This window comes from Artibeus jamaicensis, unplaced genomic scaffold (genome assembly GCF_021234435.1).
Source record: "Artibeus jamaicensis isolate MK-2021 breed Jamaican fruit bat unplaced genomic scaffold, CSHL_Jam_final scaffold_1019, whole genome shotgun sequence".
Lineage (NCBI taxonomy): Eukaryota > Metazoa > Chordata > Mammalia > Chiroptera > Phyllostomidae > Artibeus > Artibeus jamaicensis.
The window spans coordinates 22198918-22217469 of record NW_026522025.1 but is presented as its reverse complement, the minus strand read 5'-3'; the positions used below and the strand labels follow the sequence as shown (position 1 = coordinate 22217469).

Here is an 18552-nt window from a genome sequence, read left to right as displayed (position 1 = left end):
GCAGGCAAGAAGGGGCTGGAAAGAAGTATTCCAAGTCTGAAAGGCAAGGACCTGCATCCAAGATTGCTCTATCCAGCAAAGCTTTCATTTAGAATGGAAGGGCAGATAAAGTACTTCTCAGATAAGGTCAAGTTCAAGGAGTTCATCATCACCAAGCCCTTATTACATGAAATGTTAAAGGGACTTATCTAAGAAAAAAGATAAAAAATAAGAACAATAAAATGACAATGAACTCACAACTATCAACAAATGAACCTAAAAGAAAAGAAAAACAATGAAAACAAAAACTAAGCAAACAATCAGAACAGGAACAGAATCAGAGAAATGGACATCACACAGAGGGATTTCAATGGGGAGGGGGAGGGATTTCAGTAGCAGGGAAAAGGTACAGGGAAGAAGAAGCATAATTAATAGGCATAAAATAGACAGGGAGAGATAAAAATGGTGTAGGAAACAGAGGACTCAGAAAACTTATATGTACAACCCATGGATATGAACTAATGGGGAGAATGCTGAATGGTTGGGGGGACAGGGTGAAGGGGTGATAAAGAGGAAAAATTGGAAATACTGTAATAGCATAATCGATAAAAATACTTAAAAATAAAAATCATTGCCGATACCAATGTCAAATAGGTTACCCCTATTTTTTCTTCTAGTTTTATGGTTTTAGGATTAATTTCAAGTCTTTAATCCATCTTGAGTTGATTATTGTATATGGTGTAAGGGTCTAATTATATTTTTTGTATATAGATATCCACTTTTCCTAGCTTTATTTATTGAAGATACCATCTTTTCTACATTGTATGTTTGGCTCCTTTGTCAAAAATTAATTGACCATACAGGGTCTGTCCAGAAGGTAATCAGCCATGTGATATGAAAAATAGAGACATTTACTGAAGAAGATACGAGACACATCGTACACAAGACAATGACACCTCAGGACCTCACACAGTTCTCCCAGTCACCATCAGCTGCCCATCATATTTTCCTGAGTGTCATCAATGGTCTGAAATCTCTTTTCTTTCAAAGGTGGTTTTAGTTTGGGAAAAAGCCAGAAGTCACAGAGTACCAAATCTGGGCTGTAGGAGGGCTGAGTCACCTGGATTTCCCCAAAAACACTGCACGAAACTTGATGCATGAGAGGGCACATTGTTGTGATGAAGCTGCCAATCACAGTTGCCCATAGCTGCAGCCTTCTGAATCATCAGAACAGTTTCCATAGAGGAATATACAAGCTTAACACAAAATTTGATGCAGATTTGGTGCTCTACTCACTCAGTCATTAGGAATGCAACAGCCACACAGTATACATGTTTACTGCATCTACTGCCCCTGCTGACTAGTACAGTGAAGTCATCATTGGTCACACAGGCACATGCCAGTTCACTCTCCTGGGCTGCCAGGTTACACTGATGTTGCACATACTGTTCTCATTATGTTAACAATGGCTGGGCTTTTTCCAGACAGACTTTGTATGTTCATGAGTGTATTTCTGGTCTCTCTACTGTGTCATTCATGTACGAGTCAATTTTTATATCACTACCACACTGTTTTGATCACAATAACTTTGGAATATAGCTTGAAATTAGTAAGTACAATGACTTCAGTTTTTATTTCTCAAGTGCTTTGGCTATTTGTACTCTTTTTCTTTTTCATTCAAATCTTAGAATTTTTAAAAATTTCTTTGAAACATACTATTGGAATTTTGATGGAGTTGCATTGAATTTGTGAATTGTTTTGTATACTATGAATATTTTGACAATGTTAATTATCCTATTCCATGAACATTTCTCTTTTTATATTTATTGTGTCTTCTTTATTTTTTAAATTTAATTCTCAGTATTGTTTTTGATGGAATTGTCAATGGAATTGTTTTCTTAATTTCTCTCTCCAATAGTTAGTCATTAACATATAGAAGTGCAACTGATCTTTGTGTATTGATTTTGTTTTCTGAAACTTTACTGAATTTGTTTGTCCTAATAGTCTTTTGCTAAAGATAGTTTTTTAAATATATATAACGTCATGTGATCTGCAAACAAAGACAAATTTACTTTTTCCTTTTTGATTTGAATGCTTTTTTTTCACTTGCCTAATTGTTCTGGTGAAGTCTTTCAGTACTATGCTAAATACAAGGGAAGAGAGTGGATTATTTCTACCTTAAAGGGAAAACTTTCAGTTTTTCACCATTGAGTATAATGTTAGGTGTGAGCTTGTCATGTATGACCTTGATTACGTTGAGGCCTACTATAACCAGTCAGTTTGCTAATATTTTGTTGAGGAATTTTGCATTTATATTCATCAGGAATATTGGCCTATTATTTTATTTTCTTGTTGTGTCTTTGACTTTGGTATCAGTATAATGCTGACCTCCCTGTACTTATATTTTTTGGAAGAGTTTGAGAAGGGTTGATATCAGTTCTTCTTTAAAAGTTTGGTGAAATTCATGAGTGAAGCCATCTATGTCTTTTCTTTGTTGGGAGGTTTTTGATTAGTAATTTAGATGAAATTCTATTTCATTATGACTCAGTCATAGTAGATTGCATATCTATAGGAATTTATCTGTGTCTTCTAAGTTATCTAATTTGTTGGTGTAAAATTATTTATAATAGTCTCATGATTGTGTGTCTGGTATTAGTTGTAATGTCTCCTCTTTCATTTCTGTATTTGTTTTTTTTTTTCTTTTCTTCATTACTGTAGCTAAGGGTTTATAAATTTCACTTATCTTTTAAAAAATCTCTGATCTTCACTATTTCCTTTCTTCTACTTTGTGCTCAATTTGTTCTTCTTTTTCTAATTTCTAGAAGTGTGTAGTTAGATTGTTTGAGATTCTTTTAACATAGATGATTATTGCTATAAAGAATCGTGTCCCCCTTATAACTGCTCTTGCTGCTTTCCCTATTTTGGACATGTTGTGTTTCCATTTTCATTTGTCTTAATATACTCTTTGATTTCCCTTTTGATTTTTTTCTTTGACGGATTAGTTGCTCTGTGGCATGTTGTTTAATTTCCACAGATTTGTGAATTTTCCAATTTTCTTCTTGTTTCATATCTCTGGTCAGAAAAAATGCTTAACATAATTTCAATCTTTTTACATTTACTAAGACTCTCCTGGAGAATATTCCACGTGTGCTTGAGAAGAATGTATTCAGCTCTGGTAGGATAGAATGTAATGTAAATGTCTGTTAAGTTCTTCTGGTCTCTTGTGTAATTTAAGACTAGTGCTCCCCTTTTGATTATCAGTCTGGATGATCTATCCATTGTTGGAAGTGGAGTATTAAAATGCCTTGCGATGCTTATGTTGCTGTTTATTTTTCCCTTCATAACAGTTTATATTTGCTTTACACATTTATGTTCTCCAATGATGGATGCATAAATATTTACAATTTTATATCCTCTTACTGAATAGACCCTTTATTATTGTATAATGATCTTTGTCTCTTGTTATAGTTTTTGACCTAAAGACTCTTTTGTTTGATATAATTATAAATATTTCAGCTTTACTTATTGTTATTCATTTTTTTAAAGAGAGAGAAATATCAATTTTTTGTTCTATGTATTTATGCATCCGTTGGTTGCTTTTTGTATGTGCCCTGACCTGGGATCAAACCCACAACCTTGGTGCGTCAGGAAGATGCTGTACCCAATTGAGCTATCTGGCTAAGGCTACCTGCTTTTCTTTTGTTTCCATTTGCATAAAAAATTTTTCTCTAATACTTCACTTTCAGTCTGTGTGTGTCTTTAAAGGTGAAGTGAAACTCTTGTAGGTAGCAGGTAGTTAAGTCTTTTTTTATTGGAAAATTTTAGTCCATTTATATAAAGTGCACTTCTTGATACCTATGAATTTACTATTACCATTTTGCTAATTGTTTCTTGGCGGTTGTGTAGATGTGTGTTTTTCTCTTCCTCTGTTGTAATTTGATTACTTTTCTGTAGTGGTGTGCTTTAATTCCTTTTTCTTTATGTTTCTGTTTCTACTATTGGCTTTTAGCTTTGTCGTTATCATGAGACTTACATAAAACACATTAGAGTTGTAACAATCTATTTTAAGCTAATAACAACTTACCTTCAAACACATGAAAAGCTCTACATTTTTATACTCACCCCCACATTACAGGCTGCAATATTTTTGATGTCACAATTTGCATATGTTTATATTGTGTATCAACTGGTTATTGTCATTAGAGTTATTTTTAATGGGTTTTCCTTCCACCTTCATGCTACAGTTGTAAGTAACTTACCCACCACCAGTACAATTTTAGAGTATTCTGAATTTAACTATATATTTTCTTTTACCAGTGAGTTTTACACTTTCATATATTTCCATGTTATTAATTAGCATCCTTTCATTTCATCTTAAAGAATTCCCTTTGATAATTCTTGTTAGGCTGGTCTAGTAGTAATGAACTCTCATTTTTTGTTTGTCTGAAATACTGTCTCTTTCAATTCTGAAGGACAAACAATGCCAAGTATTTTCTTGGTAGGCAGTTTTTTTTTCTTTCAACACTTTAAATATATAATTCCACTTCATTCTTGCCTTAAAGTCCCTGCAGAATAATTCGCTTATTTTTTATGGACATTCCCTTATAATTAACAAGTTGTCTTTGTTCTGTTGTTTCTAACTTCCTTTTAATTTTCAAGCATTTAATTTTATGTGTCTCAGTGTGAGTCTTTTTAGATCCATTTTTTTCGGGTATTCTTTAGGCTTTCTGGATATGGGTGTTTCTGTCCCTAGGCTGGGCAAGTTCTCAGATATTATTTCTTTGAATAAGCGTTCTGCCTCTTTCTCCTGCCTTTGGGATCTCTAGTACATGTATATTGGTTTGCTTGATGGTATCCCACTAGGTACTAAAGCTAACTTCACCGTTTTCAGTCTTTTGTTTCTTTTTGCTCCTCTGAGTGGATGAATCCCACTGCCTTATCTTTGCATTTGTTGATAATTTTTTTCCTTAATCTGGTCTGATATTGAACCCCTCTGTGGATTTTTTTTCAGTTCAATTATTATAGCTCTATGAATAGAGCTATATTCATGTAGCTCTTCAGCTCTATGAATTCTTTTGATTTTTTTGTGTGTTTTCTATCTCTGTTGAAATTCTCATTTTGTTCATGCATTGCTCTCCTGACCTTGACAAGCACTTTTATGACCATTATCTCTGTTTCATTAAGATCAATTTCTGAGATTTATCCTGTTATTTTTCTCTGAGACATATTTCCATGTCTTTTAAATTTTTTCCTTGATTCCCTGTGTTGGTTAATGTGCATTAAATAAAAAAGCCACCTCTCCTAGTATGTCAGATTGGTCTTGACATACTAGGAGATGAATGTCATCAATCAGCCCAGTCCAAGCTTCTGGTTTTCTCAAAACTTTGTGATTATCCTAGCCACCATTGTTGTTTTTGGTGGTTCCCAATAATTGAAGATGGGCCAAGACCTGTCAGTGTCTCAAAGGGGAGCATCACAGGCAAAACCTAGATGCAGGCTGATTAGGTGCCAGGCACTCAGACAGCAGCTAGGAAAATGTGTAGTTCAGCCCTTTTCATGGAGAAACTGGGAGGTGGGTGTTTTTTCTGCTCCCTCTGCCTAGAGACAGGGTGTGTAGCTCTTTGTGGCGGGAGTGGGGAGTGTGCCCCTGCACCATTTAAAAACTGCTTCTTTGTTTGCTGTAGTCTCAAGGAGACCTGCATGCAAGACCTGTTGGCTATCAGGGCCAGAAGAAATGGGGATCACCCCTCAAGCAGCAGCCGCAAATTCTGCGGCATCAGGCATGTGTACAAGCTCCTCCCAAAGAGATGTTGGTGACTTAGTGTTATAAATGCAGTGAGCTAGAGACAGAAGGTGGTGGAAGTGCTCACCAGCTTCCCCAGGGTCCCTGAAGCACCATAGTTAGCTTCTACATGCATACAAATTAGACCCTCGTGCAGCAGGTTATAACGTATGCAGTCAGACCCCTTCCTTAGAAAGACCGGAAAATGGCTGTGTTTGCTGCTCTCCATGTGCTAAGCCCTGGGAGGAGAGCCATAGTGAGTGCTAGCACATGTGCCTGTACATAACTGCTTCTTTGTTTTCCAAAGTCCTATGGGGCTTGTGAATGCAAACTCTGTTGGCTTCCATGGCTTTCAGAGTTAAGCGTTTTGAGGGCTTGTCCCTTGGGTGGGAGTCTAAAAAGTTGGAATCCTAGGTGTGCTGTCCAAACCCTTCATTCTTCAGGGAAAAGAAGCTGAGAATTGGATCTATCATCCCAACTGTATGGTGTTGTGCAGGGGGTGGGGTTTATGGGGTGGTGCACCCCAGCATTTTCTCCCATTTCAGTGTGGGTATTTTCTTGGTTGCCGGGTCATCTGCCTTGTTGAGCTAGTTTTGGGATTTCTCTCAAAGGAGATTACTCCAGTTGTAGCTGTATGTTCAGTACATCTGTGGAAGGAGGGAAATCCCGAGGCCTCCTGTATCATCATCTTGGTCTCCCACAAAGTATTTGCATGTACATGGCTCCAAACAAGATATACAGATGGTTAATAAGCACATGAAAAGATGCTCAATATTAGTCTTTCTGAAAATGCAAATCAAAACCATAATGAGGTACCTCTTCACGTCCATTAGAATGGCTGCCATAAAAAATGGAATATAACAAGTGTTTGTGGGGTGAGGATAAAACAGAATCCTTGTATATTGCTGGTGGACATGTAAAATGGTGTAACCACCATGAAAAACAGTATGGCAATTTCTCAAAAAGTAAAATAGGATTGTCATGCTCAACAATTAGTCTTCTAGATAAAAGAATTGAAAGCAGGGACTCAAAAAGATATCTGAACACAAGTGTCCATAGCATCATTATTCATAATAGCCAAAAGGTAGAAACAACCCAATTTCATTAACAAATAAAGGATAAATGCAATGTGACATAGACATACAATGGAATATTATTCAGCTCTAAAAAGGAATGGAATGATGAGCCTTAAAATCTTTATGTTAAGTGCAATAAGCAAGACACAAAAGGACAAATACTGTATAATTTCACTGAGATGAAGCACCTGGAAGAAGCAAATTTATACAGACATAAAGTATAAGAGAGTTAACCAGGGGTTGGGAGCAGGGGAGACTGAGGAGTTACTTTTTTAGTGGGTACAGAGTTTCCATCTGAGATGATGAAAAGTCCTGGACATGGATGGTGATGACTACACAGCATTGTGAATGTACTTAGTGCTATGGGGTTGTACACTTCAAATGGTTAAAATGGTAAATCCTGTGTATATTTAATTCCATTTTTAAACATAAAAGCCATTTAAAAATTTTTAATTTATTTTTTGATTTGTAGAGTTTAGTTGCAAACCATTAATTGATTTAAATATCTTCTCATAGATACCCAGAACAACATTTCTAAATTTCTGCAACACTGCCTGAAATGCTGTTTATGGTGTTTGGAAAAGGTGGTAAAGTTTTTGAACAGAAATGCCTATGTTATGGTAAGTAGATTATTTTTTATTTATTAAACTTCTTTGCACACTCAAGCCACATGTCCACATTTGCATCTCTAAAGCATTTCCTCATCATGCAGTTGAACCTGTGGCCGAGTGGGTGCAAGGATTTGTGATTCCACTGCAAAATGCAGGGTCCTGCTTTCCTCATTGAGATAGCCTGTTAACTGTACTTCAGTATTACCTTCAATATCTCTTTGGAGAGGAAAAATTTATTTACCTTAGAAGTTTTTATTTTATTTTTTAAAAGACTTCATTTATTTACTTTTAGAGAGAGGGGAAGGGAGGGGAAAAGAGAGGGAGAGAAACATCAATGTGTGGTTGCCTCTCACACGCCCCCTACTGGGGACTTGGCCCGCAACCCAGGCATGTGTCCGGACTGGGAATTGAACCAATGACCTTTTGGTTCACAAGCCCGCACTCAATCCACTGAACCACACCAACCAGGGCCTACCTTGGAAGTTTTTAAATATGCTAGATTGAACATGGTTTTGTGTGTCTTTGACATAGTTTATTGGAAGGACAGCTTACTTAGTCTATGTTTCACTCTGAGATGAAAATATCTTTCTGAGATTTATACATTTTAAAGGAAGTGCCTAATGAAATTTGTTTCTTATGTTCTGTGGGAATACAGAAGCTTCTAAAGAAATTTTTAAACATAGGGGAACCAAAAATATAAATCTAAAATTTAGCAACTACACTTACTTATTATCACAGTGACAGAGAGTCTATTGCAATGATTCAAACAGTGATAGAGATTCAAGTACTCATTAATTTACTTCCACTGAGAATACTGTATTGAGTCCTTTAAGCAGTAAATCAAGTGTATTGAAAGGCACTGGATTTCTTGAGAGCAATTTTTAATATGAACTCTAACATTTAACCCATTCGGCAACAAACCCCTGTCACACACTTCAAAGACAGAAACCATGTCCTGAGATTTGAGGAAAAAATCTACTGTTTGAAGTTCTCTAATCCCCTCAGAGTTCAAGGGAATACAGCATCTGAAGCAGACCTTATCGCCAACAACTCTGAGAGTGGTGCAGAGTTGAGGACACTGAGTCCCCAGGCCTCCCACAAACCCACATGTTAGAAAGAGTAATGAGAGTATCTGTACAGGTGACAGAGAATGAATTCATCTTCCTGTCATAGGATTGTCTCTTGGTCTCGTAAGAGTACATTACTGACTCTGGAATAATAACTGTCTTCCCCAGATTGCAATATATGGCCAAAACTTCTGCAGGTCAGCAAGAGATGCTTTCGATCTGCTGCTAAGAAATATTTTAAAGTGAGTAAATTGGGTGAACCTCACAACAGAAGATTTGGTGAACCCTGAGCATCGCGTACTTCCCGTGTTGTTTTTGAAGTGTTAGTGGTCATTTTGGATATGAATATTGTCTCTTAAGGTGATAGATTTAAACCTCTGTGACATCAGTAATTTTTTTACATCTTAGAATTGTTGCTTCTACCATCCACTGATGTCTTTATTAGATCCGCTGGCATTTATTTATTTGTACTATCCACTTTGCTCAAGAAGTTCCTCACATGAATGTTATCATCATGTCTCTGACCATTTCCCCCTCCCCGAATCAGCACGGCCTCAGTGAGTAAAGTCAGGGAACAAATGCAGCATCCTTAGGATTCAGGGCCTCCAAAGGCCACACACTGGAGAGAGAGGCTGACCCCACTAATTGTGCCGGACAGCTCTGCAATGCCATCTTCTGTTCACTTCATTGGAAACGTCAGAAATTAATCCCAGAACTTCCATTCTTGTATTTAACAAATACCACATAAAGCTGCAGCGAAACACATCAAAATGAAGTGATAAATTATTTGTTCTCGGACATTTCAAGTAATGCATGTAATTTAAACACAAAATCGTGCTTCTTTTTTTCTGATTCTTAGAGTTGCCATTATGGATAAAGTTACAGACTTTGTACTAGTCCTGGGAAAACTTCTTGTTGCTGGGTGTATAGGTAAGTAATAATAATAAAAATGTACAAGGTGCTTAGGAAAACTCCTTTACTACAAAAAAAGCTGTATTCCTTTACTAATGCATAACATATATATCCTGCCTTTTCACTGTAGGTGTCCTGGCCTTTTTACTCTTCACACAGAGAATTTCAATCATTATAGAAGGACCAACATCTTTAAATTACTACTGGATACCTTTGCTGGTAAGAGCTGGTGTCTTAGTCCAGGCTGCTATAACAACATACCACAGACTGGGTGGCCTAGACAACATAAATTTATTTTTCACATACTGAAGGCTGAGAAGTCCAAGATCAAGGTGCCCACAGATTTGGTTCTTGGTGATGACTCTCTTCCTGGTTTGCAAAGGGACACCTCTTTGCTGAATCCTAACTAATGTGGTGGAGAGAGATATTAATCTCTCCTGCTTCCTCCTGTGAGGGCACAATCCTATTCTTGAGGGCTCTACCGTTACAACCTAATTACCTCTCGAAGGCCCCACCTCCAAATACAGTCACATCGGGGATTAGATTTCAACGTATGAATCTTGAGGGGACACAATTCATTCCATAGTAGCTATATAACATCTACTCTGATTTATCAGAGATGGCAAAATAAAAAAAAGAAATGAGAAATAATGGTAGCTAATTTATTTTGGTCTTCCTTTGTGTCAAGCTTCACTCTATTTTAAAGGTTGGGTTCCTTAGACACCATCTCTGAGACGGAGGGCTGAATGAGAAGGGTTTATTAGGAAGTCTTCTCCCGAGATACACTTTTAAAGAAGTGCAGAGGGCAGACCCCGGGCAAAGGAAGAAGCTGACCCACGTTGCAGTTAAAGCTGAAGCCTCAGACATAAATTGCAGGAAGTTCTGACTAGGGGGCTGAGCCTTTGTATGCCATGTGAAGTGGCCATTGGCCAGGCTGTGCTCTGGACGGGGGTGTAAGCTTGCCTGAGGCAGTTCCCCGCCAGGAGGGCAATCTGTACTGAGGGAAGCAGCCTGCGTTCCCCAGACGTGGAGGAGGACCTGGACGGAGTCCTGTGGTATCTACTACTATACATTAACTCACTCGATCCATGTGTCACAAATACTGTTATTATGATCCTCGTTCTCCCCTCTCCTGCCAACAATGTGGTAGAGGAGGCACAGACAGGTTAGGTCACTTGTTGAATGAAAGCTTGGGCTGTGATTCAGACCTTAGTGGTATGTGCCTTTAACTCCGATGCTACTGCCTCCATGTGCAAAGTCCTAAATGTGGCATATATTTAGTAGGGATTGGGAATAGTGGTAAGAAAATTGGCCAGTTATCTAGTACATTTTGTTTAAATCCCACTACAGAGTACTGAAAAACATATTGAAAATGTTTTTTCTCTATATTGAAATCTTTTTCAACACAGAGCACATCCAAGCTTCCTCATCCTGACTTTCATGTAAAGCTGAACTCTAGTTCTCTTAGACAACTTAATGACTTCGTCACTCTCTTCCTTACTCCTTTACAGACCGTCGTTATTGGGTCTTACCTAGTTGCACATGGGTTCTTCAGCGTCTATGCAATGTGTATCGATACAATTTTCATCTGCTTCTGTAAGTTTTCGGAATATGTGTTTGCCCCCTTCAGTGGATAACCAAAAGATGAGGTTAAGACCCACATCCATAGCTGGCTTGTGAATACTCTATTACCTGGCTGAAATCACAAAGCAGTGTTTATTTGTAAAGAGGCAAATTTGCTTAGGTGCTCTTTAAAACTTAATGCCTGAGAGAACAGGGTTTGCAAAGCACAGGAGAGTCAGCTATTGAAATGAACCTCAGGCTTCATGGTATGGAGTTAGCATGAAATGATTTTTTTCTGTCCCCCTGTTTTTAAATGTATAATGATTGGCTTCTATAGTGCTTTATTAACAGCACAGAGGACATAAGTGGGCTTTGGAAACTCTTTGAAGAGAGCCTTTATAGATTCTGATCAAGCCAAGCTGGCAGTGGTTTCAAAGACACACAGGGGCAAATTCACATTAGGTAGCACATTGACAAATGGGACAAATGGAAAGGATTCATAGAAGAGCATGTCCAGGAAATGGCTAGATCAATTCCAATGCTTAGAGTAAAAATATATGCTGCCTTAGAGATTTCACGCTGACTTATTCACTGTGCCTCTGTGTGACACATATAACGTGCATACACAAAAGGAATGTTTTCTGTTAGCACTTCATTGTAAAAGTCCTGGTGGAACATAGTGCCCTCAAGAGTTTGATCCGGCTCTCACCTTCAGCCTAGAGAAAGTAAGGTCAGCAGGTGAAAGAACGGAACCTGTGTGCCCTACAGCTATCCCCTCTGAGAGGTTATTTCTCTGGCACATTGCCCGTAAGAGAAATAAAGGAAACATTCTATAACGGGGCATTACTGAGTGATCCACTCCATTTGTACACAACTAAGTTTGTTTTTTTAGTATAACCCACAGTATCAACTTCGTGCTGGGGTCAGGAGAGAAGATAATACTTTAGGGAGAAATATTCAAGGCAAACCTCCTAGAAAAATGGTTCGACCTTATTTTTGTTTTTTCCTTCTGAGTATTTAAAAATTGATTTCCAATGACTGGATAAAGAAGTCAGGAGAACTTTGTGTACTGCTTAGCTCTTCCTCTGGCTATAAATGGAACTGGAATGTTTCATCTTTTTTTAGTGCCTCAGTGGTTTGTTAGGAAAAGCCATTTACTAAAATACCGCTGAACAAATCTCATGCCTGAGCTGGAATCAGAAGCTTGGGAATAAGATAGCGCCTCAGACACAGCAGAGAACTCGCGAATGTTCCAAGGTCTCTTCTCTCACCTCAGACGCTGATCATGGGAACCATTCCAGGATATTCCACTGGGACAGTCCCCATTCTCATAAACTTAAAAAGTTTCCCAAAATGTATCTTAGGAAATGTCCATAACCCACTAGTTCCCAGTGTTTGGAAGCTTTGGCAAATTTTGCGCATTTTAAATTTTACAGAGGATTTTAAATTTGAGCAGTAAGTGTTTGCTCAAATTTAAATTAGTAAGTAATTGCCAACTTGGAAACCAAGTGTAATTTCAGCTTTATTCAATACATTGTGTGTTGAACATGAATAGTTTCCTTTTAGGGACTCTCCTCTCTTCCCTTCAGGCACAAAGAATAAGAGAAACCAAACTGTATTTCTTTACTCTTCCCAGCTGTTACTATGGGCAACACCTTACTTTGGAAAACATTACTTTTTAAATGATACTCTAAGCCAAATTATGACTGTGTGGAACTGTACCTTTGATTTTTTATATATATTTTATACTTAAAATCCTAACTGCTGGAAAAACTGGTGTTTTTAATAATGCAAACTATTTATAGCACTTTATTTATAGAAAAATAGCATTTTTATCATTATAGGGCACTGAGAGTTTTGGTCCCAGGATCAGAAAAAATAATAGTTGTTGATTATTACAGATGTGATCCATACCAGGTCTTCTACCAGCTCCTCAAGGGTGATAGTGACGTCACTATACGACATGTGATGTGAAATATGGAAGTATGATTAAGGAAGAAATAACAAAAATATTAGGTGTCTATCATGTTTTCCTCCTTAGCTTTTCAGGTTGTATGTGAGGAAAGTCACTATGAGATATAATAATATAAAACTCTACTAAACAAATAATCTAATCATTTCCAAAGACTGTGATGGAAAATTATTTATTTCACAAGCTATCATTATATGGTTTTATGTAAGTAACACTTTATCCTTCATATTATAATAAATAAAGGCTATAGGTATCAAATCTTTCTAAATGTGCTAGCCAAAACCTAGGATGAAATTGCATTTATATATTTACTAGTAGATATTATCTGCTGTGCCTCATATGTATCTGCAGGAAGCCTAATTCTCAGCATCATTCCGGTACTTCCGCCCAATATCCAACAGTGAACACCCCATCATTTTATTATAAGCCTAGGCAAAGTAGGAAGGTAAATTAGAAAGTTAGAAAATGCTAGTATTAGCTTTAGAATGTAATTGGAGACGGGCTGCAAGGATTCAGGACAGGATGCCAGAGAGTTAAGTAGGACCTGAACCGAACTAGGTGTCAAGAGACTGGGTGCTCTCTTCATCCTGACAGTCCAAGACCTTTTGACTTTGGGAGAATCATCTTACACTTCTGGGGTTCAGTTTTTTCACATATACTGTTAAGGTGTGGTACACCATTAAAAGTGGCTTTGAACTCTGAAATTCAATTATTGTTCTTCATTTATCACAAGAATAATATACTTTTTATCCAGCTTTATCTCAGATGTAGCAATTTACCTTTCTGAAATAACCAATCACAGAACTTAAAGATAACACTTTTGAAAGCACATGAAAGATTTTATTTACCTTTAAACTATCAAAATAAACCTCTTTGGGCGTGGGTGGAATTCAGGAAGTTTCAGGGCTCCCTGGCAGAGGTTGAAGTTTCTTGCTTTGTCCAGCATCAGCAACTAAACTGAACTAATATGTCCTGTACTTGACTTTCTAACACTGATTTCTCTGATTTCTCCCTGTTCGACTCTCCAATGTATAAAAACGCACATAACTGTTCTGCCGCCGCTCGCTGCTTTTGCCTGATTTGGCTGCCGTACATACAGGTGAAGATCTGGAAAGAAATGATGGATCTACAGAAAAACCCTACTTCATAGCTCCTACCCTGCACGGAATTCTGAACAAGAAGCAACTAGTTCCCCAGAAGCAGAAAGTGTAGAAAAGCTCCAAACAGTGCCACTCATTTTTAAGTGGAAGTTTTGTAAATTAGGTTGTTTGTAATTTGAAAATGATGCTTTTGAGTAATGTGAAATTTCTGTGCTTGCTCCTAGAAAGCCAGAACCTGGTACCATCTGAGGCATTTGTTAACAGCAGCCTCTGTGAACTAGGGTACTCCGTGGACCAACTGTGGTCCCAGCTGAAGGGCACATTGTAAATGTCCAGCATTTTTTAAAAGTCTGTAGCCGAACGAGTTTGAAAAACTTTTATAACTCGGCGTGCTGTTGCTCATTGCAGCACTTTGATAGCCTTTCTTTTTATACTTGTATATTTGTAAAGGATATTCAGGCAATTTTTGAAAGTGCTATAAATGTATAATGGATTAGCCATAAAAAGACTGATTTATAGTTAACCAGCATATGGTACTAAGTTTGTAAATATGGTGCTATGGTCATATTTGTACTGTTCAAGCTAGTGAACAACTCTCTCAACTGTGACTAAATCTGTATAATGATTCCCTAGGAAGGATATTTCAGTAAGTGATTCAAGTTTATAGCAAACATGTAGATATTAATGTTTTACAGGGTCCATGAAGAGCATTACTAGGTAAATTACTGTGGAACCTTCACAGCCCATTTTGCTTTAGTGATATTATATTTATAGTGAAGTTGAATCTGAGTCCTGGAATGTCATTGTCAATAATATGAACCTCTGGCCACCATTAAAGTATTCTAAGCAGAACTGAAATGGCCACATAACTCATGACTTTTGTCTCAACCTAAATGGAGACAGATTCTTATGTTCCTATTCCCACTATATAGGAGATTGGTATGGATTCGTTTTGGAAAAGTGACTGTATCTTTTCATGAGCATACCTGTTTTTCTAGATTAAAGACATTGGCTGTCTTCTACAAAAGGTTTGGTTTTAGCCCAACTTTCAGAGAGGAAAGACAAAGGATATGACACTTCGGACTTTACCCTGAGGAAATGTACTCTCAGTCCTCCATAAACACCTCACGGGGGCGTACTGTGGGTTAGAAAATCCATCCCCTGAGACTCTAGGAGGAACCTTAGCACTGTATTCTGCCCCGCTGGCCAGAGCACCACGCCAGGTTCCGGCAGCCACGCCTGAGTCTTTTGAATGGCAGAGCAAAGCGTGAATTGGACATTCGTGTACTTTGCTTACCCAACTGCGTGTGAGTGCATATGATACAGCTAACAATGTAAAAATGTACCCCCAAAAGGAGTATCAAATCAAGTAGTATTCTTCTGGCTTTCACACTAAGCTTGTATATAAGGATTATTTATGTATAGACAGAAAAGGACATGCTGGTCGAACATTTTGATCTGAATATCATCCCTGTATCCAAGGAGAGAGCCAGAATTGCATCATCGTGTTACAAATTAATACAAATACTAATTTATTTAATGATCCTAAAGTGTGAAAACCTACATTTAGGTTGACTCCGTGGCAGTTAAAGCAAGAAGCCAATGAGTAGGGAAGATAATGCAAAATGTTAGCCCTTCAAGCAGCCACCAGCTTGTTCTTGGCTCACTTTCCTGAGATTGTCGAAAGTGCTGATTGGCTTCACAGTTTGACAATGGGCTTTCTTCATTTTCATGCTCCTAGAAATATAATTCAGAGAAGAGTGACAACCTATCTGTCTAGATGGTTCTTACTGTTATTTTATTATTCAACAGTATAGGGATTATAACATCTATTGAAGTAGTTACCCCTATCTTAAGTGTTGAAAATGATAAAGAGTGGCTGAAAGTTAATAATGATAAAACAGAACAATTTTTAGTTTTTGTACGTATCAGAATCACCCTGAGAACTTGTTATAAACATGGATACTTGTGCCTCACTGTAAAAGATTCTGATACACTGTGTTTGTGTGTGGGGCATTTTGTGAATTATTATAAAGTTTTCTAGTTGATTCTGATACATATAAAAGTTGGAAAATCACTTGATTAAAATATAAATCAAAGTATGAAACTACTTGTCTATTTTCTCCTTATATTCGTGGCTGTTTTAAGAGGTAGAAAATTGAGAAAGACAACTGAGATTAATTTGGAGACTTCTGATGATCGTAGCTTCTTCCATGTTTCAGACTCATGGTGCTAGATGGGACCAATGTAGTATATGTTTAACGTTATATCTACTGATTAGGCCAGAAAATTGTCTAGAGTAAAAGTTTTTACTGAACTATATGGAGGTTCATTCTAAACTTGGCTATATTTTAAGGATGTAACCATAGGAAAAGACATGCAATTTTATTCAATATTTCTAAATAATTTCTTTACAACTTAAAGGAAAAAATAATTCTTTCCTTTAAGTTTTAACTATATTTTGATGGGTTTATTTCTGTCAGAAAAATATTCTCCACTAATAACTCCTTTGTGCAATCGAAATGTATGAGAGTAAAAATAAGCATTGATTTTAAGGAAAAAATTTAGAAGCCACTCTTTTACAAAGAAAAGCTAATAACTGAAAAGTAGCGATATTTCTTAAAATCTGCAGTTTAAGGATTTGAAATATACCAAAATTTGTAAATCTTATTTTTAAAAACTATACTATCTGAATTGTGTATGGCCAAACAAAAGAAAATTCAAACAAATACGGTCATTTAGAAAGCAAACTGCAAACATAATGCTTCTTAGGAATTGAAAGGTGAATTTAGAGATTCCCATTGACTCTTTTAGGTTTTCTGTAATTAAGTTTGCTGTCCAAAAGAAGGTAAACATTATTACCTCAATCACGCAGCTGAGAGGCATAAACTATTGGCAGAACCTGACCTGGTACACAGAGTGAGACAATGTCTTACTGACATAATAACAAGGGCTGACTGTTTTGTCATATTGTTTGCATGTTTACAATAATGTAGATGCCAAACTATGCTGTTTCTAAAAAAAAAAAATTTTAACTGCTGTAAAGCAAGAATGCAGCAGATGGCGGTGTTACTTCTCTTACAGTTTTGCTTTGATATTTATTCTGTGCCGTCCTTCCTCCTAGTGGAAGATTTAGAAAGAAACGATGGTTCTGCTGAAAGACCCTATTACATGAAACCCTCTCTGCTGAAGATTTTGAAGGGGAAAGGCACAGGAACTAAGAAGCAGTAGAAGTGCAGACTCTGACCGTCCTGCCGCTGTGTGCTTGTGACCTTGTCCTCATCTGCTGTGTTTGCGCCACACTCCTTTCATACGTGCTTTGGGTTTGGAACACTAGTCACGACCTTGTTGGCTTTATTTGCATGTTTTATACCAAAGCTTATACTGTAATATGTGAAGCCATCAGAAGTCACAAGGGAATTGTTAATAACATGGAACATTTCTATACTAGGGTCTCCTGTTTTGTGATTCATTTTTAAATAGAGTGGCTTGGATGGTTCAAAAATACTAGTGAGTATGTCAATACTCTCTTAAATATTAGATAGAAAAATGACACATTATTGATAGCTCCTAGTATATTTTTAAAATTACAACTAAAAAAAAAACTTCTGCAGGGAAAATTGGTACACAAAGCAATGCAGAAAATTTTAAACTTTTTCCCACTCCTGTTTGACAGTAAATTGGTAAAAGACCGCCCGGCTCCAGATTTTGCTCTAAGTATAGAATGTTTCCTATTAAACAAATTGCCAATCATCCAGCCTTTACTACTTCGTCCTCTCTGACAAAGTGCCTTACTGGCTGTTTAATATTACCCAGCTTTTGTGGGCAAGTTTACAAACATTGTTTTAAAAAAATACCTGCAATGTTAGTGATTCAAACAAGTCTTCTTGCATTTGTTCTCCTCTTAGCTCACTGGTTGGAAACCATTTGTCATTGCAGTATGTTTGATATGCCTGCTACACAGAGTACAGTTTGCAGCATAAACAAAGTCCTTTGCGCCTAGTGGACACTCTTGAATGTGTGCTACATGCTGAAAGGACACTGGTTGGGTTCCTTTTTTTTAACTAAAAGTGAGAAGTTTAAAAATGTAATCTTTTCTATAATAGATCTTTGAAAATACAGTAGGTATAAGACTCCATTTCTCCGTGTTTTACACAGATGAGGAAGGGAAACTTTGAGAAATTATGAAGGAAAACTTGGCCGTGAGAAAGGGTGCTCCCAGCCTCATGTGCTGAATCGCTCCATTTCAAATGATTGTTATTGCCATCGAGGAGTGTTCCATGTATGTTATTTTATGTTCTAACTTTTGATATAAAATAGTCAGGTTACTTACATATGTTAATTTTTACTGTGCCAATATAAATAGGAACACAATTTCTAATTCAATTTTAACTGAGTTTACTAGTACTCCTAACTTTAAAGAAAATGCGTTCAGTTTGTTGCAGGAAGAGTCCATAAAGCATTCTCCCAAAGGGATGTCAGTCACACAT

At 37.1% G+C, this 18552-nt stretch overlaps 1 protein-coding gene across 1 annotated transcript in view; it reads left to right on the top strand.

Moving 5' to 3' along the window:
- SLC44A5 (solute carrier family 44 member 5) overlaps positions 1-17320 on the top strand; it is a 126359-nt gene extending 109039 nt beyond the window's left edge. Inside the window, exons 17-22 of the mRNA XM_037132819.2 lie at positions 7354-7457; positions 8684-8757; positions 9375-9445; positions 9558-9646; positions 10939-11023; positions 17187-17320. Coding sequence (XP_036988714.2) covers positions 7354-7457; positions 8684-8757; positions 9375-9445; positions 9558-9646; positions 10939-11023; positions 17187-17293 — 530 coding nt within the window. The 3' untranslated portion in view covers positions 17294-17320. The remainder of the gene's footprint in view (positions 1-7353; positions 7458-8683; positions 8758-9374; positions 9446-9557; positions 9647-10938; positions 11024-17186) is intronic.
- The last annotated feature ends 1232 nt before the right edge of the window (positions 17321-18552 follow it).